The 24,718-nt window shown below is 49.6% G+C and overlaps 1 protein-coding gene across 8 annotated transcripts in view; it reads left to right on the top strand.

The window, feature by feature from the left end:
- BCORL1 (BCL6 corepressor like 1) overlaps positions 1-23,848 on the top strand; it is a 76,872-nt gene extending 53,024 nt beyond the window's left edge. For all 8 annotated transcript variants that reach the window (XM_012458731.2, XM_012458730.2, XM_012458739.2 and 5 more), the window contains 5 exons: positions 2,972-3,138; positions 5,003-5,148; positions 15,957-16,034; positions 17,158-17,314; positions 21,602-23,848. In XM_012458731.2, the coding sequence (XP_012314154.2) occupies positions 2,972-3,138; positions 5,003-5,148; positions 15,957-16,034; positions 17,158-17,314; positions 21,602-21,884 (831 nt within the window). In that variant the 3' untranslated portion in view covers positions 21,885-23,848. The remainder of the gene's footprint in view (positions 1-2,971; positions 3,139-5,002; positions 5,149-15,956; positions 16,035-17,157; positions 17,315-21,601) is intronic.
- The last annotated feature ends 870 nt before the right edge of the window (positions 23,849-24,718 follow it).

The following is a 24,718-nucleotide window of genomic DNA, read 5'->3' as shown; positions in this document are numbered from 1 at the left end:
TTTCAGTCTCTGGCAGAGGGGTCAGGAGTATGTTTGAGGGGCGAGGTTGAGCTAACCCCACCTTATACTGCTTCCCTATAGATTAGAAAGTAGGCAAGAAAGGAAGCTGGCATTTATTGAGCACTTCTTTTGTCATGTTAAGAGCCTTGATTACTTTATATCATTTAATCTCCACAGTAAGCCAATGGAGTAGATTTATTATCCCCATTTTATAGGAGAGAAAATAAAGGCTTTGCAGTGTTCAATGATATGTCCAAGATCACTCAACTACTATGTACATAAGAGTCTGAATTCAAACCAACGTCTTTTGATTCCCAAGTGCCAGGGTAGGTCAAAACTGACTCATTCACCATAATTAAGTTATGCCCTGGACATTTCCATTGTTCTCCACTTTTTTTTTTTTTTGAGGCAGATTTTTGCTCTTGTTGCCCTGGCTGGAGTACAGTGGTGTGATCTCCGCTCACCGCAACCTCCGCCTCACAGGTTCAAGCAATTCTCTTGCCTCAGCCTCCTGAATAGCTGGGATTACAGGCATGTACCACCATGCCTGGCTAATTTTGCATTTTTAGTAGAGATGGGGCTTCACTGTGTTGGTCAGGCTGGTCTCAAACTACCGACCTCAGGTGATCTGCCTGCCTTGGCCTCCCAAATTGCTGGGATTACAGGCATGAGCCACTGTGCCCGGCTCCCCACTTTTTGTTGAGTGCGTATCTTTGCCCACCATATGGAGTATTTCCTCAGGGTTTGCTCCTAGCAGTGGAGTTGCTGGGTTAGTTACAGAGTGTGCCTTTGGTTTTAAGGCTCTCTATCCCTATACCTGACGTGTTTCACACCAGCCACACTCCCAGCCAGGCTGGTCAGCCCTGGGGAGCTGACGTGACAGTGTCTCACTGGCAAGCAGCCCATCTTCCTTTTCTTTTTCTTTTCTTTCTTTTTTTTCTTGAGATGGAGTTTTGCTCTTATCACCCAGGCTGGAGTACAGTGGTGCGATCTCTACTCACCACAACCTCTGCCTCCTGGATTCAAGCGATTACCCTGCCTCAGCCTCCCTGGTAGCTGGGATTACAGGCATGCACAGCCACACCTGGCTAATTTTGTAGTTTTAGTAGAGACAGGGTTTCTCAATGTTGGTCAGGCTGGTTTCGACTCCCAACCTCAGGTGATCCGCCCACCTCGGCCTCCCAAAGTACTGGGATTACAGGCGTGAGCCACTGTGCCCAGCCAAGCAGCCCATCTTTCATGAGCACCCAGGCATTCAGTGTGGGTGCCTGGATAGCTGCCGAGGGAGACCTAAAACAAAAATTAAGACCAATCTCTGCCGTCAAGGTTAATTTAATTGTCTTGTACCCTGGGCAAAACCAGCAAACAGGAAACCATCAGAGGGCTCAATGGGACAGGGCTGGAGCATTAGGGCAGCCTGTCGGGGAGGGTGGAAGGAGCCCTCTTGGGCTTTGGGGAAGAGGCAAACATCTGTGCTGGTGAGGAGGGTGGGAAGTCTCGTGCTTTCTCCCTGGTAAAGGAGCTTGACAATTTCTATATACTGGCGGCAGCACCCCTGACAAAGGCTATACAGTCGCTCTAGCCAGCCAGCCTGTGAGCGGCCAGGCAGGAGGGTAGAATGGCCCATCTCCCCAGCGCCCCAGAGAGGACTGGCAATGGTCCAGTGGTGGGGTCCGTTGTTTGGAAAGCCAGGCAGCCGTTAACGCTGCCACCCTCTCCCCTCCCGCCTCAGCTCATTCACCCAGCTTCATCCCATGCGAGCTAGGGTGCTTCAGGTCCCTGGGATCCCACCTGTAGTCATATCATCATCTCAACCCAAGGAATGCAAGTCATTAAAGTGTGGATGAATGGCACTATTGGGTTATCCTTTTTTTTTTTTTTTTTTTTGAGATCGAGTTTTGCTCTGTTTCCAGGCTGGAGTGCAGTGACACAGTCTCAGCTCACTGCAGCCTCCGCCTCCTGAGTTCAAGCAATTCTCCTGCCTCAGCCTCCTGAGTAGCTGGGATTATAGGCATGCGCCACCACACCCGGCTAATTTTTATAATTTTGGTTGAGAGGGAGTTTTGCCATGTTGGCTAGGCTGATCTCAAACTCCTGACCTCAGGTGATCTGCCTGCCTCGGCCTCCCAAAGTGCTGGGATTACAGGCATGAGCCACCGCGCCCAGCCTATTGGATTATTCTGATTTGAGCAGAGGGCTACAACTGACTGTCCTGGCTTGAACATTGGTCCTGCTGAGATTGGCATCCAGGAATAATCCTTAAAACAATTGTCTTCCTTATTCTTGAATTGCCACCAGACGCTGTGCTCTCCACCACGTCTCATTTCCCTGGTCTGGGGCTGGCTGGCCAAGCTCAGGGAGTCGAGGTCTGAGTGCTTGAGCTCTGGGCAGGCAGGTCAGCCTCTCTGAGGACCTCACCTCAACAGCCACTATCCAGATGAGTGTCCTTGGCCATAAAAAATGTCTTTACAGGCCGGCATGGTGCCTCATGCCTGTAATCCCAGCACTTTGGGAGGCTAAGGTGGGAGGATCATCTGAGGTCAGGAGTTCAAGAGCAGCCAGGCCAACAAAGTGAAACCCCATCTACTAAAAATACAAAAATTAGCCAGGCATGGTGGCGTGTGCCTGTAGCCCCAGCTACTAGGGAGGCTGAGGCAGGAGAATCACTTGAACCTGGGAGGCAGAGGCTGCAGTGAGCCAAGATTGCACCACTGCACTCCAGCCTGGCAAAAGAGTGAAACTGCGTATATATATATAAAAATCTCTCCACTGCCAAGGAAACAGCCCAGAGCTGGGGTCCTGGCAATGGTGGCTCAAAACTGACGCTGTTAATGAAAGATTTTGAAGTGTGACCCTGCTATAAAGGGCAGGCTCTGAGATTCCTCAAATATTTGGGGAGCTTTGAGTCTCAGGAGGATAAGTTCAAGAATTAGCCTTCTCTTTGCTCATGGAGTTGTCCCTGTCCCCACAGGATGTTGTTCTCTACTGCCTCCAGAAAGACAGCGAGGACGTGAATCACCGTGACAATGCTGGCTACACAGCCCTGCATGAGGCTTGTTCTCGGGGCTGGACCGACATCCTGAACATCCTGCTGGAGCATGGGGCCAACGTGAACTGCAGCGCGCAGGACGGCACGAGGCAAGAGGGCTGCATCTCCCCCAGTTCGCATCCTCACTCCCATCTCAGCCCCTCACTCAAAAGACCTTGCTCACTGGCTGGGTGTGGTGGCTCACGCCTGTAATCCCAGCACTTTGGGAGGCTGAGGTGGGCAGCGGATCATGAGGTCAGGAGTTTGAGACCAGCCTCACCAACATAGTGAAACTCTGTCTTTACTAAAAATACAAAAATTACCTGGGTGTGGTGGCATGCGCCTGTAATCCTAGCTACTCAGGAGGCTGAGGTGGGAGAATTGCTTGTGGGAGGCAGAGGTTGTGGTGAACAGAGACCACATCACTGCACTCTAGCCTGGGTGACAGAGTGAGACTCCATCTCAAAAAAGACCTTGCTACAACCTGAACCTTCACAGCACACCAGACTGCGGGTTGCAGAGAGGCCTTGACAGGAGGAGTTTTGGAAAGACTTCTTTGTTTTTTTGAGATGGAGTTTTGCTCTTGTTGCCCAGGTTGGAGTGCGATGGAGTGATCTCGGCTCACTGCAACCTCCATCTCCCAGGTTCTAGCAATTCTCCTGCTTCAGCCTCCCTAGTAGCTGGGATTACAGGCACCCACCACCATGCCCAGCTAATTTTTTTGGGTTTCACTATGTTGGCCAGGCTGTTCTCGCACCCCTGACCTCAGGCGATCTACCCACCTTAGCCTCCCAAAGTGCTGGGATTACAGGCATGAGTCACTGCGCCCGGCTTGGAAAGACTTCTACAGGCTCAAGAGGGAACCAGTTTAGGGCAGGGGCCAATGAGCTAGTTCCCAGTTGGCCAGGCCACATTGGTTACTAAGGGGAGGCTGCGGTTGTCTAGGGATCATTCCATCACGTGCAGCTGTCACCGGGAAGACCACTCGGGCTGCCCTCAACTCATCCTGGTGGGGGACCTATCTCAGACAGAATAGGAACTGGGAGGCTGACCTGAGGGTAATATTCCAGGTTTGATTTTTGAAATTTGATCTCTAGACACTGTAAGACCTGCTATGTCTTAGAGAAATTGTACCCATTATCCTCTGTTCTACCAGAGGGCCTACTTGCCTACTTCCTGGGCAAATTAGAGACAGGAGCTGCAGATCCAGGAGGGTGCTCCGCTTGGGTTCTGCCTGCCGTGTGGAGCCCTTCTGCTCACCTCTGCTCTCAGGGAGTCACCCAGGGCCTTCAGTTCGTATCACTCTGCAGCTACTCTTTTTTATTTTTATTTTTTAGATGGAGCCTTGCTCTGTCACACAGGCTGGTGTGCAGTGGCAGTGGCACAATCTTGGCTCACTGCAACCTCTGCCTCCTGGGTTCAAGCAGTTCTGCCTCGGCCTCCTAAGTAGCTGAGACTACAGGTGTCTGCCGTGACACCCAGCTAATTTTTGTATTTTTAGTAGAGACGGGGTTTCACCATGTTAGCCAGGCTGGTCTCAAACTCCTGACCTCGAGTGATCCACCCACCTCGGCCTCCCAAAGTGCTGGGATTACAGGCATGAGCCACCGCGCCCAGCTTCCGTGCAGCTGCCTTGCCTTTATCCTAGGTCAGGGACCCATTCTCTAGTGAACTCCACAACCACCAGTAGAGCTACATTGTGCCATGGGGACTGGCCCAAGATGTGGGGGAAACATAAGAGAGAGAGAGTAATGGGAGAGAGGAAGAAGGGGCATAGAGAGAGGAGGAATTGGAGAGGTGGTAGTGGAGAGTTGCAAGGCTACCGGTGGTTCCCCTGTCCTAAGTCTTAACCCATATTACCCCAAGGTTACCTCAGGGTCAGCTCAGTTTTTTTCCCTAATGCGGGAGCCTGAAGTCTAGACACCCCAGTTCTCACTTGGGCCTTGTTATCCTCACCCTGTATCACCTCAACAGGCCAGTTCATGACGCGGTGGTCAACGACAACCTGGAGACCATCTGGCTCCTGCTGTCCTATGGGGCTGATCCCACACTGGCTACCTACTCAGGTCAGACAGCCATGAAGCTGGCCAGCAGCGACACCATGAAGCGCTTTCTCAGCGGTAAGCATGGTCCTATTGACGCTGTTGTCCTTGGGGCTAGCCTCTGATTCCTGAGCTTGTGAGGGCGTCCTCTTCATCTCCTTCCACCCCGAACAGCTCCCAGGAGGGACATCTGCCCTCTTCACATGCTTTCCTTCAAAGATCTCAAGAATTGGCTGGTCGCGGTGGCTCACGCCTGTAATACCAGCACTTTGGGAGGCCCAGGTGGGTGGATCATGAGGTCGAGAGCTCAAGACCATCCTGGCCAACATGGTGAAACCTGTCTCTACTAAAAATACAAAAATTAGCCAGGCATGGTGGCGCACACCTGTAATCCCAGCTACTCGGGAGGCTGAGGCAGGGAGAATCACTTGAACCTGGGAGGCAGAGGTTGCAGTGAGCCGAGATTGTGCCATTGCACTGCAGCCTGGGCAACACAGCGAGACTCTTGTCTCAAAAAAATAAATAAATAAAATAAACAAAGATCTCAAGAATCTCAGTTTGCTTGAAAAAGCCCAAAGGCCATTTCCTCTTATCCCCTTACTGCAAGTGTGTGCATCCTCTTCAGGGCCTGGGGAGCCCATAGGGACCCATTTAGTAGCTAGGGATCTAAGGTGGGCTTCTGTGTGGGGCAGCAACCCCACTAATAGACCTAGCTGGGGGCAGAATGTGTTGACCTGTGCTTTGAGTGGGATGTCAGTTGCAACGAAGTAACACTTAGCATTTTGCTTTTGTGTTTGCAATTTCTTCTTGTTTGTGATCAAAGTGGAACCCCTGGGACGCTTCCCAAAGCTTCATTCTTTACAGCCCTTGCCTGTGGGAACTGTGATGCTCCTGCTGCATCCCAGGGTCCCCCTTCCTTCCATTCGTTTCTTTTCCTCCCTCACCTGCCCCTTCTGGAAAGTGTCTGGTGTTGAGGCCCATGGCAAGGGCCACAAGCCAACATGCATTTATTTTCTCATTAGTGGATAGCAGCTGTTTGTCTGCAGTTAGATAGCTCTACAGAGTTGGGCAGGGGGAGGAGGAAAGGAGGGGAGTCTAGCTTGGGCATGCTCAGTAGGAATCTCCTCAGACTTGACCTCTGAATAAAGGAACCCCGCCTCTTAGTGACATCACAGCTTGGCCCTTGCTCTAGCAGTGACTTCTTCAGACCGCCTGAGCCACAGAGCAGCTGGCAGTTGTAGCTCTGAACCCCCTTGGAGGCTGCTGTGTTTGTATTATGGTTAGAACCCCACTCTGGCCAGGAGCCAACAGGAGTAAGGCTTGGCCCAAGGCTGCTCCCTCCTCTCACCCAAGCTTTGGCCCTGGTTAGTTCCAAACCTCTGCACTCCCAGAGATACAGTTCCAGGCTCCCAACCAGGGGCTCATTTGTTTATCCAACAAAGGTTAACTAAGTAGTTGATGATGGAGAAAGAAACAAAGGGGACCTAAGTAAAGGTCCCTGTGGAAGGGGAGGACTAGGTAAGGGGCGAGGTGGGTAATGGGAGGCTGTCACGGGAGATCTTGACTCCTGCCCAGGTACCCTCTACCCAGGTCCAAACCTTGGAGCACGGGCCTTAGGCCTGCACAGCCTGACTAGCCTCTCCCAGGCTGGGGCAGGATGGCTGCCTTTTCTGTTTTCCCTCCCTCCAGCTCTGCATTTCCAAGCCGCTGTCCTTGAGGGGCAGAGCAGCTTTGGGATGTTCATTCAGGTATTTGTCTTGGGCCAGTAGTGACTGTTGTTTCCCTTAGCCGAACCATCCCTGGTCAGCCCCCTGGAGGGCTCGGCCCCCTCCCACGTGCTGTGCACACATGCACTCTCTCTTAGACACATCCACGTTTATCTGCACATCATTGGATTCCCAGGAAAATCTGAGACAAACAAGCATCCAGAGCGTGTCGATATGACAAAGGCACCACTAGAGACTGCTGTCCTGAGAGTCTCGGGGCTCCTAGATCTAAATAACACTCTGACCACCTTAGTAGGGGGATGAACTCTTTGCTTCCCCAATCCCTTCTCCAAAACCCCAAAGGAGTCAGAATATGGAAACCGTTTTAAGTAGTTAAAAAATGAGAAATAGGCCGGGCACAGTGGCTCACGCCTGTCATCCCAGCACTTTGGGAGGCTGAGATGGGAGAATTGCTTGAAGCCAGGAGTTTGAGACCACCCTGGGCAACATAGAGAGACCTTGTCTCTACAAAACAATTTAAAGAATAGCCAGGTGTAGTGACTGCACTCCAGCCTGAGCAACAGAGCGAGACAGTGTCTCAAAAAAAAAAAAAGGAGAGAAATAAACATGTTTCTCCCATCTTTCTGTCTCCTCATCCCAACTACTAGCCAGCTTTTGGTTTTGTTTTGTTTTTGGAGACGGAGTCTCACTCTGTCACCCAGGCTAGAGTGCAGTGGTGCGATCTCGGCTCACTACAGCCTCCGCCTCCCAGGTTCAAGCGATTCTCCTGCCTCAGCCTCCTGAGTAGCTGGGATTACAGGCATTTGCCACCATGCCTGGCTAATGTTTGAATTTTTAGTAGAAACGGGGTTTCGCCATGTTGGCCAGGCTGGTCTCGAACTTCTGCTAGCCCCTTTTCTGACACCTCTTGAAACTAACTTGAATGCTGCAAGTATCTTACCAATAAGTGCAGAATAGTAAAAAAAAAAGAAAAAGAAAAAAAAAGAAACTAACTTTAATGCCAGTGTATGTTGCAGAATTCAGAGAAGATATTTCTTAACTCTAGTACTTCAGGGGTGTGTGTGTGTGTGTGTGTGTATTTAAGACAGGGTCTTGCTGTATTGCCCAGGCTAGAGACTCCAGCACTTCCTAGCTTTCCTGACTGAGCACCTTTATTTAGATTTGTTAAAAATTTACTAGAGACAGAGTCGCACTCTGTCACCCAGGCTGGAGTGCAGTGGTACGATCATAGCTCAGGGCAGTTTCAAACTCCTAGCTTAAGCAATCCTCCTGCCTCAGCCTCCCAAGTGGCTAGGACCACAGGTATGTGCCACCGGTCCCAGCTAATTTTGTAGTTTATCTTTTTGTAGAGATACAGGGTACTGCTATGCTGCCCAGGCTGTTCTGGAACTTCTGTTCTCAAGCTGTCCTCCTGCCTTGGTCTCCCAAAGTGCTAGGATTACAGGTGTGAGCCACCATGCCCGGTCTTCATTTAGGCCTGTTGCTCAATTTATGGGCATGGAGCTGGCTTAATAATGGGAGTCAGGAGCCAGTGGGTTGCTATAAAGTATGCCAGCTCTTTTCCATGCAAAGGCAGCCTGGGACCTTGGCCTACCACCCCAGGGAGGCAGGCACTGGCAGGAGTCAGGGGGACTCCCACACAGCAGGGGGCACTTAGGCTCAAAGGCTGTTTGTGGGCTTTGTGAGAGGACAATCCTCAGGGAATTTTTAAATAATTGAGGTAAAATTTACCTAACGTAGTCATTTTAAAGTGAACAATTCAGGCCAGGCGCGGTGGCTCATGCCTGTAATTCCAGCACTTTGAGAGGCCAAGACGGGTGGATCACCTGAGGTCAGGAGTTCAAAACCAACCTGACCAACACAATGAAACCCTGTCTTTACTAAAAATACAAAAGTTAGCTGGACATGGTGGTGTGTGCCTGTCATCCCAGCTACTTGGGAGGCTGAGGCAAGAGAATCGCTTGAACCCAGGGGGCAGAGTTTGCAGTGAGCCAAGATCACACCACTGCACTCCAGACTCCAGCCTGTGTGACAGAGTGATACTCTGTCTCAAAAAAATTAATTAATTTAAATAAATAAAAAATAAAGTGAACAATTCAGTGCTATTTAGTACATTCCTTTTTTTTTTTTCTGAGACAAGTCTCACTCTGTCACCTAGGCTGGAGTGCAGTGGCGCGATATCAGCTCACTGCAACCTCTGCCTCCCGGGTTTAAGTGATTCTCCTGCCTCAGCCTCCTGAGTAGCTGGGACTATAAGTGTGCGCCACCATGCCCGCCTCATTTTTGTATTTTTAGTAGAGATGGAGTTTCACTGTGTTGGCCAGGCTGGTCTCCAACTCCTGACCTCAAGCGATCTGCCCACCTCGGCCTCCCAAAGTGCTGGGATTACAGGCATGAGGCACTGCAACTGGCCCGTTTAGTACATTCCTAATGTTATGCAGCCAACCTCAGGGGCTGTTTGGATGCCTTGAGCTGAGTGTTTGCCTCTCATTTTTCATGCCTCCCTAGCAAATCTCCAGGAACCACTGGGTAGGCTGGTAGGGTGGCTGCAGGGAGCACCTGAGCATGGAAATGGGAGGCTGGGGCAGCATTTCCCTCCACTGCTCCACCTCCTCAGCCCCTATACCTGGATACCTTGACACGGACTTCTGATTTTCATTTTTTTACCTTGCTGTCTGGCTGAGGTCTTTCAAATGCTTTTGGCTTTTTGTCTCCAGGCATTTGCCTGACTAGACCCTCTTTCGATTAATCATCTTCATCCTCCCCTAGTGGAGTCCCACTGCGTAGAATACGAAGAAGAATCCCGGTAGGGTGCACAGGGCTCCATTTTCAGCGGGAGGAAAAGGTGAGCGTGAGCATCAGGGTTATGCCTCATGTAGACCTCCCCTGGCTTTGTACAAAGGCCCCTGTTCTGGAAAAGTTGTCGGGGAATCAAATCCTTTTCTCTTTACTTGCTGTCATTGTCCAGGCTGGAGTGCGATGGCGCAATCTTGGCTCACTCCAACTTCTGCCTCCTTGGTTCAAGCGATTCTCCCTCAGCCTCCCAAGTAGCTAGGATTACAGGCGCCCTCCACCACGCCCAGCTAATTTTGTATTTTTAGTAGAGATGGAGTTCTATCATGTTGGTCAGGCTGGTCTTGAACTCCTGACCTCAGGTGATCTGTCTGCCCCCGCCTCCCAAGGTGCTGGGACTACAGGCATGAGCCACCGCACCCAGCAGTAAATCCTTTTCTAAGTACAAAGAAATGTCACTGTTTTCAGGTATCGTGCAGTGAGTCCTTTTATAAAGCAGAAGATGGATAATCCATCTGGGTTGTAAATGTAGATTTTCTTATATTGGGTTGGCTTAAGATGAGGCCCATTTCTCCTGAGATTATGAAGGATGGAGTGGCACTGCTTTATTCATTTATTCATCCATCCATTTAGTGAGCACCTATTAGATTTCACATGCTGTCCTGGGTACAGGAGGCCAGACAGTGAACCCTTTCTACCTCATGCTTGGGCTTGGAGTGCCGAGCCATCCAAACTCCCTGAGAGGCCTTTGGAAGGCCTCCCCCTCCAGCCAAATTACAGGCAGGTATGTGACTGATATACGTTTGTCCCTTTGAAGAAGAGAGCAATATCCAAGCTGGCTGAAGGAAAACAGACTTGTTTTTCCTCGTCTGTCGGAAAGAATGTCGGGCTTGCCCGGAGTTGATGCAGTTTGGTTCGGGACATTAGAGGAAGTATCAGGACGCTCTGCCTTCCACCGACGAAAGGGTTAGCAGTTTACCACTTGAGGTTACTTAATCACAGCTTTTTTTTTCCTGCTAGAGACCTCTGCCATATGACCCCATGTTGAAGACCACTTGTTTTTTGTTTCTCTTGCCTTTTTGTGTCCCATAGCTGGTGAGTTAGAGGAGATGGGGAGGGGTGTGATTCAGACCCTGAGAAATAGACAAACTGCTGGGGCAGCCTCTCGAATTGAGGTGAGAGGCTATATTCTTACCACAAGGCCCAAGGGTGCTATTTATTTATTTATTTATTTAGTGACAGGGTCTCACTTTGTTACCCAGGCTGGAGTGCAGTGGTTCAATCTGGGCTCACTGAAGCCTTGACCTCCCGGATTCAAGCAATCCTCCTGCCTCAGCCTCTTGAGTAGCTGGGATTACAGGCACACATTACCACACTAAATTAATTTTTATATTTTTTGTAGAGACGGGTTTTCACTATGTTGCCCAGGCTGGTCTTGAACTCCTGAGCTCAAGCGATATGCCTGCCTTGGCCTCCCAAAGTGCTAGGCTTACAAGTGTGAGTCACTGTACCCAGCCTCTGCAGGTGCTTTTTAAATAAATAATTTATCGAGATGAAATTCATGAAACATGAAACATGAAATTAACCATTGAAAAGCAAATAATTAGGCTGGTCACATTGGCTGATGCCTGTAATCCCAGCACTTTGGGAGGCCGAGGCGGGTTGATCACTTGAGCCTAGGAGTTCAAGACCATCTTGGGCAACAAAGTGATTCCTCATCTTTACAACAACAACAACCAAAATTAGCCAGGCATGTTGGCACACACCTGTGGTCCCCGCTGCTTGGGAGGCTGAGGCAAAAGGATCTCTTGAGTCTAGGAGGTTGAGGTTCAGTGAGTTGTATTCGTGCCACTGCACTCCCTCCAGCCTAGGTGACAGAGCAAGACTTTCTCAAAACAAGAAAAACAAAGCAAATAATTCAGTGACATTTAGTATATTCACTACTTGGTACAGCCACCCCTATCTAGTTTCAAAACATTTTCTTTCTTTTTTTTTTTTTTTCAATTAAATAATTTTATTGGGGAAAAAAATCACTTTGAACACCAAAGCAAGGAAACTATTACTCAATCAGTTTCCCAGATCACATGGAAAGAACACAAATGCTCAGGGTGGGCCTGGCAGATGGTCCACAACCAGCAGCTGCGTTCAGCTGGAATGGACCGGGGTCCCACAGTGTTTGTGCCACAAGTCAATGGCCTTGCTCACTTTGTTGCCCAGGCTGGAGTGGTATAGTGGTATAGTGGCATGATTTTGGCTCACTGATGCCTCCGCCTCCCAGGTTTAAGCAATTCTCGTGCCTCAGCCTCCCGAGTAGCTGGGATTACAGATGTGCACCACCACACCTAGCTAATTTTTGTATTTTTAGTAGAGATAGGGTTTCACCATGTTGGCCAGGCTGGTCTCGAACTTCTGACCTTAGGTGATCTGCCCACCTCAGCATCCCAAAGTGCCGGGATTACAGGCATGAGCCCCCGTGCCCAGCCTCCCAAACATTTTCATCACCCCGAAATAAAAGCCCATAACCATTAAGCAGCTGGTCCCCATTCCCCCTTCCTCCCTGCACTCCACAACCACTAATCTCTCAGTCTCTATGGATTTCCCTATATCCTAGACATTTCATATCAGTGGAATCATACAGTATGGAGACTTTTGTGTCTGACTTCTTTCATGTAGAATACTGTTTTCAAGGTCTAGCCGTGTGTTAGCAGGTTTCAATCCCTCATTCCTTTTTATGGCTAATATTCTCTTATGTGGATATAGATACCATTTTGTTTATCCATCCATTGATGGACATTTGGGCTGTGTTCCCCTTTTGGCTATTTTGAATGGAGCTGCTGTGAGCACACATGTACAAATACTTGTTTGAGTATATCCATTTTCAGTTCTTTTGGGCATATACCTAGGAGTGGAATTGCTGGATTTAGGGTACTTTTTCAAGGAAGGGATAAGAGAAAAGGGCTGAAAGCGTGGCTGGGGTGGTGAGAATCAAGGGAAAGGAAGGTCCCTCTTCATCCGGACTGTATGTGAACGTCCATGAGGAAATGTGAATGGAAACGCACCATCGACCAAATCTTGGAGCTCCTCCTGCATGCCACTCATGGGCCTGTTTCAGCTTTAGCATCTTTGCTCGTGCCAATTAACTTTTGCCTATCTCAGAAAGGCAAATTCACCTGCAAATGACAAAGATTGGTAGTCAGTGAAGAGAATTAGAGGAATGTGCCCCAGGCTTTGAAGGCAGTTCCCAGAGAGGAGCCCCAGGAATGTGGTGAGCTAGGGCTGCTCTGATGGAATCCTTGTGTGACCTCTCGTGGGGGAGGGGGACAGCAGTCATTTGAATGCATATGTTTCAGCATGTTGGTTAAGGGCGCACTCTCTAGTCTCACCTTGTAGGAATTCTTCCCTCCCTTCCTCTCCATATATTTATTAAGCTCTTACTATGTGCCAGGCACTGGGCTTAGGTATGGCAGAGGCAATGGTGAACAGGACGGGCATGGTCCCTGTCTTTTTAAAACTTACGCTCTCCCTCCATAATCTCCCATGACACCTAACACAGGGCTAGGCGCATCCACCTAACTGACAAATGTTTCTGGAAGAAACTACTTCCAACCCTCAAGTGACATGGGGTACAGAGGAGCAGCTGAGCTGGCAGCGGGATTGCAGTCATTTTTCAGGGAGTACACAGATCTAATGTACATGACTAGAGGTTTCCCGCTCTGGTTACTCAGCCATGACTCTGAAAGCTTCTCTTGGGCTGCCTTTTTCTTCTGGGGAAACCCTTCATCACCTAGAAGGTTGCTAAAGAAATGAGTTATTTCAGTAGCTCACAATGCTAATAGGTGTTGTTATTGACAGGATGATCCCAAAGGGATATTGAGTCATGGTGGTGCTTCCCATTGGGGGAAACTAGCTCTGCTCCTTTCAGTTGACCACCAACTTCCTCCTGGGATTTGCTTTTCGGGGGGCAGCCTCACCTCACCTGTGCCCTTTGGACTCTCTCCTGTCTGGTTGCCCAGGTGTCACCTGAATGCTGGTGGCAGTCATACACAACTAAGTCAGCTCACCAGTTGTACTGGGTGGCATATTGGCTGAGTCACAGATGATACAGTGGGATTTGTTGTGAAAGCCACTGGCCCTGCTTTGTGTCCAGGTAGGACTAAGAGGTGAAATAATTCTACTAGATAGTGCCTAGCTAGGAAATGAGGAGTCTAAGGGGTGGACTGACGTCTGTCTGTAGAGCAAGTAAACAAAAGATTGTTAACTGTTTTATTGTGGTCAGATACACAGAACCCAAAGTTTACTATTTTAACCATTTTAAAGTGTACAATTAAGTGACTGTAAGTGCATTCACAATGTTGTGCAACCACTGCCACTATCTAGTTTCAGAACTTTGTCATCATTTTAAAGGAAAATTCCGTCCCCATTAAGCACTCACTCCTCCTTCCCCCTCCCCCCAGGCCATGACAACCACCAATCTGCTTTCTGTCTCTATGGGTTTGCCTCTTCTGGACATTTCATCTTGATTGAATCATACAATATGGGACCTTTGGTGTCTGGCTTGTATCATGTAGCATCCATGCGGGTAGTGTATGTCAGAATCTCTTTTAAAGGCTGAGTAATATTCCACTGTATGGATATACCACATTTTGCCTGTTAATCCATTCACCCATTGATGGATGTTTGAGCTGTGTCCACCTTTTGGCTGCCATGAATAGAACTTCTGTGAACGTGCACACAGACAGGTACTTGTCTGACAACCTGTTTTTAGTTCCTTTGGGTATATACCCAGGAGTGAGATTGCTAGGTCATATGGTAATGCTGTGCTTTACCTTTTGAGGAATGACCAAACTTCTCCACAGCAGCTGAACCATTGTATATTTCCATCACAAATTTCACCAGTTAATGGGCATTTGGATTGTCTCCACCTTTTGGCTTTTGTGAGTAGAGTTGCTGTGAACATTCATGTATAAGTTTTTTTTTCTTCCTGTTGATATGCATTTTATTTTCTTTTTTTTGAGACAGAGCCTCACTCTGTTGCCCAGGCTGGAGTACAGTGGCATGATCTTGGCTCACTGCACCGTCCACCTCCCAGGTTCAAGCAATTCTCCTGCCCCAGCCTCCTGAGTAGCTGGGACTACAGGTGTGCGCCACCACACCTGACTAATTTTTATATTTTTAGTAGAGACGGGGTTTTGCCATGTTGGCCATGGCTGGTCTCAAACTCTTGACCTCAAGTGATCCGCCGCCTCGGCATCCCAAAGTGCTAGGATTATAGGCATGAACCACTGTCCCCGGCCTCATGTGTAAGTTTTTATTTGAACACCTGTTTTCAGTTCTTCAGGGGTATATACCTAGGAGTGGAAGCAAAAGGATTTTATGAGGATAAACCTTGCCGCTTTTCTCATGTTTTCAAAGATGAAACAGAAGGACTTATGCTTATTTATATTACTACAAATTGGAGAGATTGTGATTCGATAAATGAACATTGTGAGCAATAGGGAATTAAAATCCTGGGATAGGTCTAAGAGTCTGCTTGTAGAGTAAAGCTCTACACCATGTAAAATAGAAGTCCCAAACCTAAATAAATGCCTTCAGGCTTAAAAGGGAGAAGCAGGCTGGGTGGGTGGGGAGTGGCGAATTGGAGCCCACATGTGTCGCTGTTCCCTCTAGCCAGCTGTTGACGTGCAGGAATTTGGACACAGTGTTGCCAGATCAGATTTTTTTTTTCACAAAAATATTGGGAAGTCTGGATTTTTAAGTGAAATTGCCCAATTTAAAAATGTTGGAAGTCGGGCTGGGTAGGGTGGCTTATGTCTGTAATCCCAGCACTTTGGGAGGCCAAGGTGGGAGGATCGCTTGAGCTCAGAGGTTTGTGATCAGCCTGGGCAACATGGCGAAATCTCATCCTCTACAAAAATGGAAAAAAAAAAAAAAGATTAGCCCGGTGTGGTGGTGCGTCCCTGCAATCTCAGTTACTCAGGAGGCTGAGGTGGGAGGATCACTTGAGCCCAGGAGTTCAAGGTGCTGTGAGCTATGATCATGCCACTGTACTCCAGTCTGTGTGGCAGAGCAAGACCCTGACTCAAAAATAAAATAAAATGTTGGAAGCGAATTGAGTTTTTTTTTTTTTTTCTTTTAAAGCACTGGGCCAAACACCAGGCAGTCAGTGGGTTAGATTGGTCTCCTGTCCCTTTGTTTGCAGTCTCTGACTAAGAACAGGAAGTGTGTGTCTCTCTGGTCACTCCTGGCCTCTCTCTTAGTCCTTCCTTCCCTTCTCCCGTTCCCTTCGCCCTGTATGCATGGACTTCATTTGGAGATTCCTTCTCCAGCCTCCCCTCCTGGTCTCATCGCCTGCTCTTCTTTCATCAGATCACCTCTCGGATCTTCAGGGCCGAGCAGAGGGTGATCCCGGTGTATCCTGGGATTTTTACAGCAGTTCTGTGTTGGGTAAGTTTGAAGTGGGATCCTTCCCACCCTCACCTGTGGCACAAAGATGTGGGATTTGGCTCGGGTTTCACCAGGTCTTCTCAAGGATAGGAGTAACCCTGTGGCGGTATCCCTTCTTTCCCTTTTAATGGCTTACAGACCCTTTCAGACCCAACCTGACCCCGACCCTGACCCCATCCTTCCCTGCAGACTCAGAAGTCATTTGCCTAAACCAGGAAATACGCCACTGATTTGGACACAGCCATTCCTCATTAGCCCTCTACCGCTCCCCACCCTGGACATTTAAACAATTCTCTTTCTTCCAAGGTCCCTTTCTTCTCCCTGGCTTTGTCTTAACCCTGCCAGAAGCCCTATGAGCATTGTCACATCTTCCAATATTGCTCACACTCAAGAGGGACCCCACCCCTCACCTGACAGCTCCTATTCCCTCCCTACCCTGCCCCCAGGATGCACACACAGTTTTCCAAATAGCTACTGTCTTCGGAGCCCTTAGCCTTCTGGCCATAGCTTTCCTCTCTTGGAAGATCAGCACGTCTTTGTCCATGGTGGTCATCTAGCATTCACCCTTTGGGCTAGGGGGCTGAAGATGAAAGGAAGCACCCACTCCTACCCTTGGGGGAAGCTGGAGGGGAGAAAGTTGGGATGGAGTGTAACTGGCCACACCCATAATGTGGGCTGGGGAAGGGAACCGGCTGAGCCCCCTCTGGGCTTCCTGGGAGCCCCCCGGGCAGTGAGGCAGCTTGGGAAATCTGCAGCTAGAGAATGACGTGTTTTTACCTTGCCCTTGTCTGCTGATAGTATCTTCAGGCTTCCATCTCCAACAGCTGAGCAGGTCATCCTTGACGTCACCTTGCTTTTGCCAGTTGGAGGGGGGAGAAATATAATAAATCTCTGGCCACAGAATGGCCACAGAAGATTTCTTTCAGGACTAGAACTTTTTCATATGCCTTCCCAAGGATGTGAGCCATGGGACCGGCAAACCTTGTCCCTGACTAGGGGCCTGTGGCCTTGTCATTTATCTCCCAACCACCCCCTCCATACCCCTTTATCTGCTTGGTACATTTCTTTTCTTCGGTTTTGTGCATGTATCTGAGTCCTAATTCTCTATATGCTCCCCTTACAGAGGAAAAAGACGGGTTTGCCTGTGACCTGCTACATAATCCTCCTGGGAGCTCTGATCAAGAAGGAGACGATCCAATGGACGAAGACGAATTCATGTTTGAACTCTCAGACAAGCCTCTTCTCCCTTGCTACAACCTCCAAGTGTCAGTGTACCGCGGGTAAGTGTCCAAGAGACCCACGGTGACTGAGTGCCAGGATCCTGGCGACAGTGGACCACCTCACTGGGAAGGTGGAGTTCTCCTGAAGGAAGTGAAGACCTGGCAAACAAGCGCCATCACACATGACAAAGGCTAGCCTGCCCTTTTAGCCCAGAGTAGTTCTGTTCAAACTGGAGGCTGCAGGCTCTGTGGACGTTGACTAGGTGCATTTCCTGCACCCCAAATGTAGATTCTGTCTCCGAAGGCTTTTTTCTACTGTTACTGGGTATAAGAGATGATCTGAGAGATACTTGGGCGGATGAACTGCTAGAATCTCTGGAACATTTTTGTGGTTTCTGGGGGTAAAGAGAGTATTTACAATTGAGATTGCTGGAAAAGCCAGGACATATGGTTGTCATAGCCATGGGGCCACTAGGGTCCTTCAGTAATCCGCAGCCTAGTTTCTCAGTGCCGTAGTTTATTGAGGATTTTTTTTTTTTTTTTTTGAGGCAGAGTCTCACTCTGTTGTCCAGGCTGGAGTGCAGTGGCGTGATCTCAGTTCATTGCAACCTCTGCCTCCCGGGTTCAAGCAGTTCTCTACCTCAGCCTCCCGAGTAACTGGGATTATAGGCTACCCACCACCACGCCTGGCTAATTTTTGTATTTTTAGTAGAGACGGGGTTTCACCATCTTGGCCAGTCTGGTCTTGAACTCCTGACCTTGTGATCCACCCGCCTCACCCTCTGAAAGTGGTGGGATTACAGGCACAAGCTACCGTGCCCGGCCCTCAATGCCATAATGTTAGTAATGTGGTGGTGCCAACATTGTCGGCCTAGATGACAGCATATTATATTGGTGATCACCCGTTTATTTAAGGAGACTAGAATACAGAGTATACCTGACACTAACATTAGATTGAACTCAGTTTAATGTTTATTCGATGGTCCTGGAGGGAGTTCGGCAGCCAGCAGGGCCGTGGTTTTTGTTGGATTTCCCCACATGTCAGCGTGTGGAAGTGCTGGCTGAGAGAAGGAGAACGCGGGCTGAATCGCCCTTTTGTTCTTAGCCTCCATGATTTTTTCCCTCTGATTGGTGTCTTCATGTATTTCAAATACTTTTGCAAATAATTGTAAGGATAATTTTTCTTTTATATCTGTTTTTTAAATGTCAACTCCATGTTAAAAACCAGTAAGCCAGCAGCCAGGCGCGGTGGCTCTTGCCTGTAATTTCAGCACTTTGGGAGGCTGAGGTGGGTGGATCGCTTGAGCCCAGGAGCTTGAGACCAGCCTAGCCAACATGGCAAGACGGTGTGGTGGCGGGCGCCTGTGATCCCAGCTACTTGGGAAGCTGAGGCAGGAGAATCACCTGACCCTGCGAGGTGGAGGTTGCGGTGAGCTGATATTGCCCTCTAGCCTGGGTGACAGAATGAGACTCCATCTCAAAAATAAAATAAAATAAAATATAAAATAAAATAAAATAATCCAGTGAACCAGCATGATGTGCACAGGATAGGGAGCTGAATGGACTGGATTAGGAGGTCTTTAAGTAAGAGCTTCTGTTTAGGGCTCTAACCATTAGACAACAGTTTCTTTGCATCCCCCCCACCCCGCCAACCCCCTACACATATACACACACACACACACACACACACACACACACACACACACACACACACACGAGGCCTGATCAGAATAAAAATAGCGTATACGATGGCACTAGTAGAGATCAAGTTTCAGGGGCTTTTGGTCCTTATTCTTCTGGGCATAAGCTGATCCCTGAGGGCAGGGCGGGGCCTCTGGGATATAGTGTTGCACGGTTAATTAATTCCTCCAATGTATTCAGCACCTCTCTCTCTGAAACAGGATCTTGGGCTTCAGGCAGTAAAAGGACCAGGGTAATCTGCATTAGGTGCAGACAGAACACGGGCCACCGAGGGCTGCGTGCCCCTCAGTGAGCTGGTAGCAGGCACATGGTTAGCCCAGAGCCCAGTACCAGCAAAGCTGGTTTTCCTGACATGACATCCTCCAGCGCTCCTTCTTGAGCTGCCCTTCCCCACAGCTGCAGCACACTGTGAAAATGACTGTTCTTGAAGAAGTTGGGGGTGGGGGTGCTAGCGTAGAATGATGCCTCTGAGGCCCTATGGCGTGCACAAGGGCCTTCTGAATCACCAAAGCAAGACTGAATTATCATCACTAGTGTGCATGTTTTCAGGGCTTTTTCCCATTCTTTGGAAGTGATGGTCCAAGTGTGTGCTATCTGTAGTCCCCTTTTCTTAACCCAGAGCGCTCCATTTCCTATTCGTGTGAGATAAGAACTTGCTGTCATTTGGGAGAAATGTTGCATTTTAGGGATAAGGATCGTGGGTCTGGTTAGATGTTTAAGGCGCTGGAATGGAACATTTGATTCTATAAACATGTCTTCAACAGCTGCGCCAGGTCAAACCCTGGGGACCAGAACTCAGCTCTGGCCTTCGAAGAATTCACTGTCTAGTGCAGTAGACGAACAAGTATATAATTAACCCTAATCAAAGACAAAATGTCCTAAGCAGATTCATTGTAAAAAAAACTCCAACACTTTCAGAAGGGTGTCAAATGCAAAAAGTTCCGGTCCACGCTGAGCCCCCATTGCTATGCCGCAGAGTGAACCACAGTTTAAGGTTCTTTTGCAATCCTGTCAGAAGTGGGCTTTGTTGATAGTATTACAATAGGGTTGTGAATCAAATGCCACGAGACCATGGGAGATGGAGGAACAATGAGTTACAAGTGGGGAAGGTTTCACAGGTGATACGGTATCTACCTGAGCTGGGCGGGGAAGGAGAGAAAGATGGAGAGCAAGGCACTGAAACATACAAATTCAGAAAGTAGGGGGAGTCTTTTATCATGTGACTGGTGCTTGCTGGGGTAGGAGATACAATGTGGGGTATGTGTGTGTGTGTGTGATTAAGTGGACATTGGGCTGAAGAAGTTGGAAGGTCTTATATAATATCATGGTAGTCGCCAGACATGGTGGCTCACTCCTGTAATCCCAGCACTTTGGGAGGTGAGGCGGGTGGATCACTTGAGGTCAGGAGTTTGAGAACAACCTGGCCAACATGGTATAACCCCTTATCTACTAAAAATACAAAAATTAGCCAGGTGTGGTGGCCTGTGCCTGTAATTCCAGCTACTCGGGAGGCTGAGGGAGGAGAATCGCTTGAACCCAGGAGATAGAGATTGCAGTGAGCTGAGATCTCGCCACTTCAGCCTGGGTGACAGAGTGAGACTCCATCTCAAGAAAAAAAAAAATCATGCGAAAGAATTTAGAATTTTTCTGGAGGCACTGGGGATCCATTGAAAGCTGTTTAGGGAGGGAATGGAAGGTCAGACTTTCTTTGTAGAAAACTGTAATGGTAACAGATGATCCAATGAAGGTGAGTAAGGGTGCAGAAGAGTGACCCCTGGCAAAGGGAAACCAGTTAGGAGGCTGATAAGATGGAGCCCAGGCCAGAAGTGGCAAAGGCTGGAGCTGGGATCGTGGAATAATGAGGAGGGCAAACTCTGTGAACTGGGACCACTAACGTGGGGAGGCAGCATTTCTTCCTGCATTAGTCAATGTAAGCATTTGGCCCAGGACCGGCCTCTCCAGCACCCCTCCCAGCTGTCCCCAGGCTGCCACCCAGTCGGGTGTGCTCAGCAAAGTCAGACTCAACTTAATGTAATGTGAGCTCTGGCCCTGCAGAAACGATGGTGCTGCTGCCGGAGAAAAAACTTGTCTAATGCATTCCAGAGCCAAAGAGAAATGCCTTTTGGATTACCCGCAGTTTAGGCCTTTCTCCATGGCTCCACCTCTGCTGGGGAAGATCTTGGAGAGCATGGAGGCCAGGGAAGTGAGAGTGAGAACAGGAGAGGGAATCCAGCCGGGGTGGGCAGGGGCTGAGTGCTGGGCGGGGGAAGACCAGTTCCAGCAAATGGCGAATCCCAGGTCACAGGGGTACGGGCTAAGTCCCCAGGAAGCCCACTAAGAGTTTGAGGTTCTGGAAGGCCCCTTTCCCTCCTGCTTGTGTTATTTTGGAAGAGATCGGTCACGGATTGAGTGCTCATCGTTTAGCTGAAAGCCCGGCCAGGCATTGCAGGGGACAGAAGACGTTTGCTTCAGCTATACCCAAGGAGCCTGTGGTTTAGCAGGCGACAGGGGAGCCAGACTGGCAGTGAGTTATAATGGGAGATGAGGGTGGCTGTGCAGCCTTCGTGGGCTTTGCAGGGTGTTCTGGGTCGGTGCCCCCACTGCTCCCCCAGCCTCCTTCCATAACTCCCATCCTTGCCTTTGCAGGCCCTGCAACTGGTTTCTCTTTTCCGATGTCTTGAAGAGGCTGAAGCTTTCCTCGAGGATCTTTCAGGCCCGGTTCCCGCACTTTGAAATCGCCACCTTGCCCAAGGCTGAGTTCTACCGGCAGGTGGCCTCCAGTCAGCTGCTGACCCCTGCCGAGAGGCCTGTAGGCTTGGACGACAGATCCCCCCCAGGCTCCTCTGAGACTGTGGAGCTGGTGCGGTACGAGCCAGACCTACTTCGGCTCCTAGGGTCCGAGGTGGAATTCCAGTCTTGCAAAAGTTGACCAGGAAAACAGTCCCTCCTTTTCTTCTTTCTCCTTCCGAGTTCACCCTTCCCCCACCTCCCTTGTCTTTCCCCCACCGAGCACCAGACTGCAGAATGAGGCAATAATACGGACCAACAAGAAGCCGCCTTATCAATGCCAGCATTAGCGACTGGACTGTTTTTGTTTTTTTGGTTACAATTAGTTCTCATCTCCCTGTCGTCGTCATTGTTGTCGTGGTTGGTGATGGGGGTGGAAAGCTGAACTCCACGTCTGAGGACAAGAGGTCCCAGGGGTGGTGGGAGGTGTCGCCGGGGTCCCTTGGACTGGCCTCCTTGTATATGACCAAGACCAAACCTGGGCCCTGGGTGGCCTTGGCCTGTCCCAAGGAGAAATGAGAAAATCCCCGATTGCTGAGCGCCCCCCCAACTCCATTCCCCTGTGTTCTTCTGTCTTCTGTAGTATTTATTTGATTAGTATTTAATTTGTACTGTTTCATTGGTTTCTGAGAAGTCTGTATCACTGTGATGATTTGAGACAACTTGTTGTTCTGAGGGACTTTCTTTACCTCTTTTCTTTTTCTTTGTTGATGAGCTCTGACAAAGCTATTCCCAGGTGGTTTTCCCCCCCACTGGGGTGGGGTGGGGTGGGGGGACGTGAACTTGTGACTAACGAAGCTAGCTGCTGCTGGCCCAGGACTGGGGGGCTTGGGGGTAAATCCTGAGGCTTTGGTGCTCCCCCCCGCCCCCTTCCGCCCTTTGCAGCAGCCCCACTATCTTGAGATTAGTGTTGACAGGGAGGGGAGGATTGTGGGGCCAGGGCTTAATAAGTGACTCTAATAAAGGGGTGTGGAGAAGGGATCTGAGGGATGAGGGTGCCCCTCTTCACGTCTTCTTCACTGCCCCCCTCTGAGTGCACAATATGAGTTTGTTCCTGCATCCTTTCCCCAGTGCCCCCACTCCCCCAACCTCATTCTGGCCTCCCTGTCTCGAGATACTGAGCCTCTCACCTCCCAGCCCTCGGTCCCCCATCCCTGCCCCTTCCCAGACTCGCAGCACCCCTTCCTTCCTCTCCTCCCCACTCCTCCTCCCTTAGACCCCCATTCTCCTTGGGAATCTGCAGAGGGCTCTGAGACTGACTGCCAGATGTGAAATCCAGGCGTCAGCTGTTTCCTAGGCAAGGGCAGGAAAGGGGTCTCTAGCCCTTGCTCCTCTCCTGCCTGGGGACCTGAGGTTGAGTGGTGGCCCCACCTGGCCTCCCCCTGGCCTCTGGGCTCCAGCACTGGGTGTGTCCAGTGAGAGAGAGAGAGGAGCTTGGGTTGTGTCCCTGTCCCCGCCCCCTCTGTGGCGTTGTCCCTCCCACTCTTCTTATTTTTCTACCAATTGCTATTTTTCCGAACAATCCTTGTAGAGTATGTACCATCCAAAGGCAGGAGGGCCTCGCCGTGGCCGGCTCTGGTTGGAGATGGTACAGTTTTATTGTACAGGTGCTAAAACAACAACAACAAAAAAGAAAATGGAAAAAAAAAAGATTAAAAAAAAAAGGAAAAAAAAAAAGCCAGTTTGAGGATGGGACAATCTGTTCTCTGGAGGCTCCTGAGCCCTGCGGGAGCATTGGTGGTTATTTTCTTTGTATTGTGTTTGTTCTTTGTTCCCGGGGGGCGGGGGAGTTCTCACCCCCGCTTCTGTAGGACTGCTCCCCCACCCCCACCATACTGCCCAGTTGGTTTTAAACAGTTGTTTTCCCTTTTTAAGAAAAAAAAAAATACATATATATATATACACATATATATATAAAGTTGAGGGGTTTGGATTTTGGTTTGTTGGTTTTGTTGGGGTTCCTGGTATTGTGTAGTTTATTTCATGTTCTGTTTGCCTTTCCTTTTTTCACATTTGGGTGTATATTCTGGCTGCCCTTCATGTTTCATTTTAAGCAACTGGCTGTGGAGTCAAAAACACTTGCATACTGAAAACTGTGTGTCAGGGCTTCTGTCTCCCGTCTCTTTTTCTATCCTCCCCTTTGGGACTTGGTGGTGGTTTCAGAAGGTGGGCATTGTGATGGGGAACGCCGCCCCCCACCATCCTGCTTTGCAGCTGTGGGTCCGGAGGGGTACAATGAATGAAGGCAAGGTGGAGTGGCTAGTGAACGTTGGGTCACGATCTGGAAAGAAAAAGAAAGGCAGGGGCAAATCCTAGGGGTGGGACCAGTGGGGCAAATGGAGCATCTGGCTCCCGTTGCTTTGGTTTGGGGTCGAAGGGGGTGCCTGGGCAGTCCTTGTTTCCATAGGAGTAGCAGGATTGGCGGAAGCCGCCCTCTCTTTGGTGGCTGTGGGAATAAGCCTCCTTAAGGAAGTCCCCTGCCTGCCCTGGGCCACCCTGCCAAGGTGGCATCTGGCTGCATGGCCTCATCACTGCCCTCACTGTTGTGCCAGTGCTCCCCGCCCACAGTGCAGGCCTTCCACGGTTCTGTTTTCCTGCCACTGAGCGACCATGAAGGCAAGATGCCCATCCTGGATTTTGCAGTTTTTCCTCCCGCTTTTGAAAAAGAGTGGTAGAAGCTATGATTCTTGTGAATGTTAGTTCCAGAATGCACCAGTGACTGAAGGGAAGAGGATGTTTGAGAGGCCTGGGATGAGGCCCTTTGAAGCTGTATTCTCTAAGGCCCTTTTGCTGTGGCTTTCGAGTCTGGAGAGCCCTGTCAGAGAGTGTAGAGGCGAAGGGATCTGTGTGTCTGGCCGGCTGGACTCCAGCCATCCCCAGGAGTGAACTCTAAGCTGCTGTCTTTGCTCAAGCCTCAGAAGCTTGGCTTGACCCAGGTCCAAGCATCATCCTCTTTGAGCCATAGCATTAATCTTC

Source organism: Aotus nancymaae, unplaced genomic scaffold, assembly GCF_030222135.1.
Source record: "Aotus nancymaae isolate 86718 unplaced genomic scaffold, 86718_ANA_hifiasm-v0.15.2.pri h1tg000004l, whole genome shotgun sequence".
Taxonomy (NCBI): domain Eukaryota; kingdom Metazoa; phylum Chordata; class Mammalia; order Primates; family Aotidae; genus Aotus; species Aotus nancymaae.
Note: the sequence above shows the minus strand (reverse complement) of the source record. Positions and strands in the feature narration are given on the sequence as shown.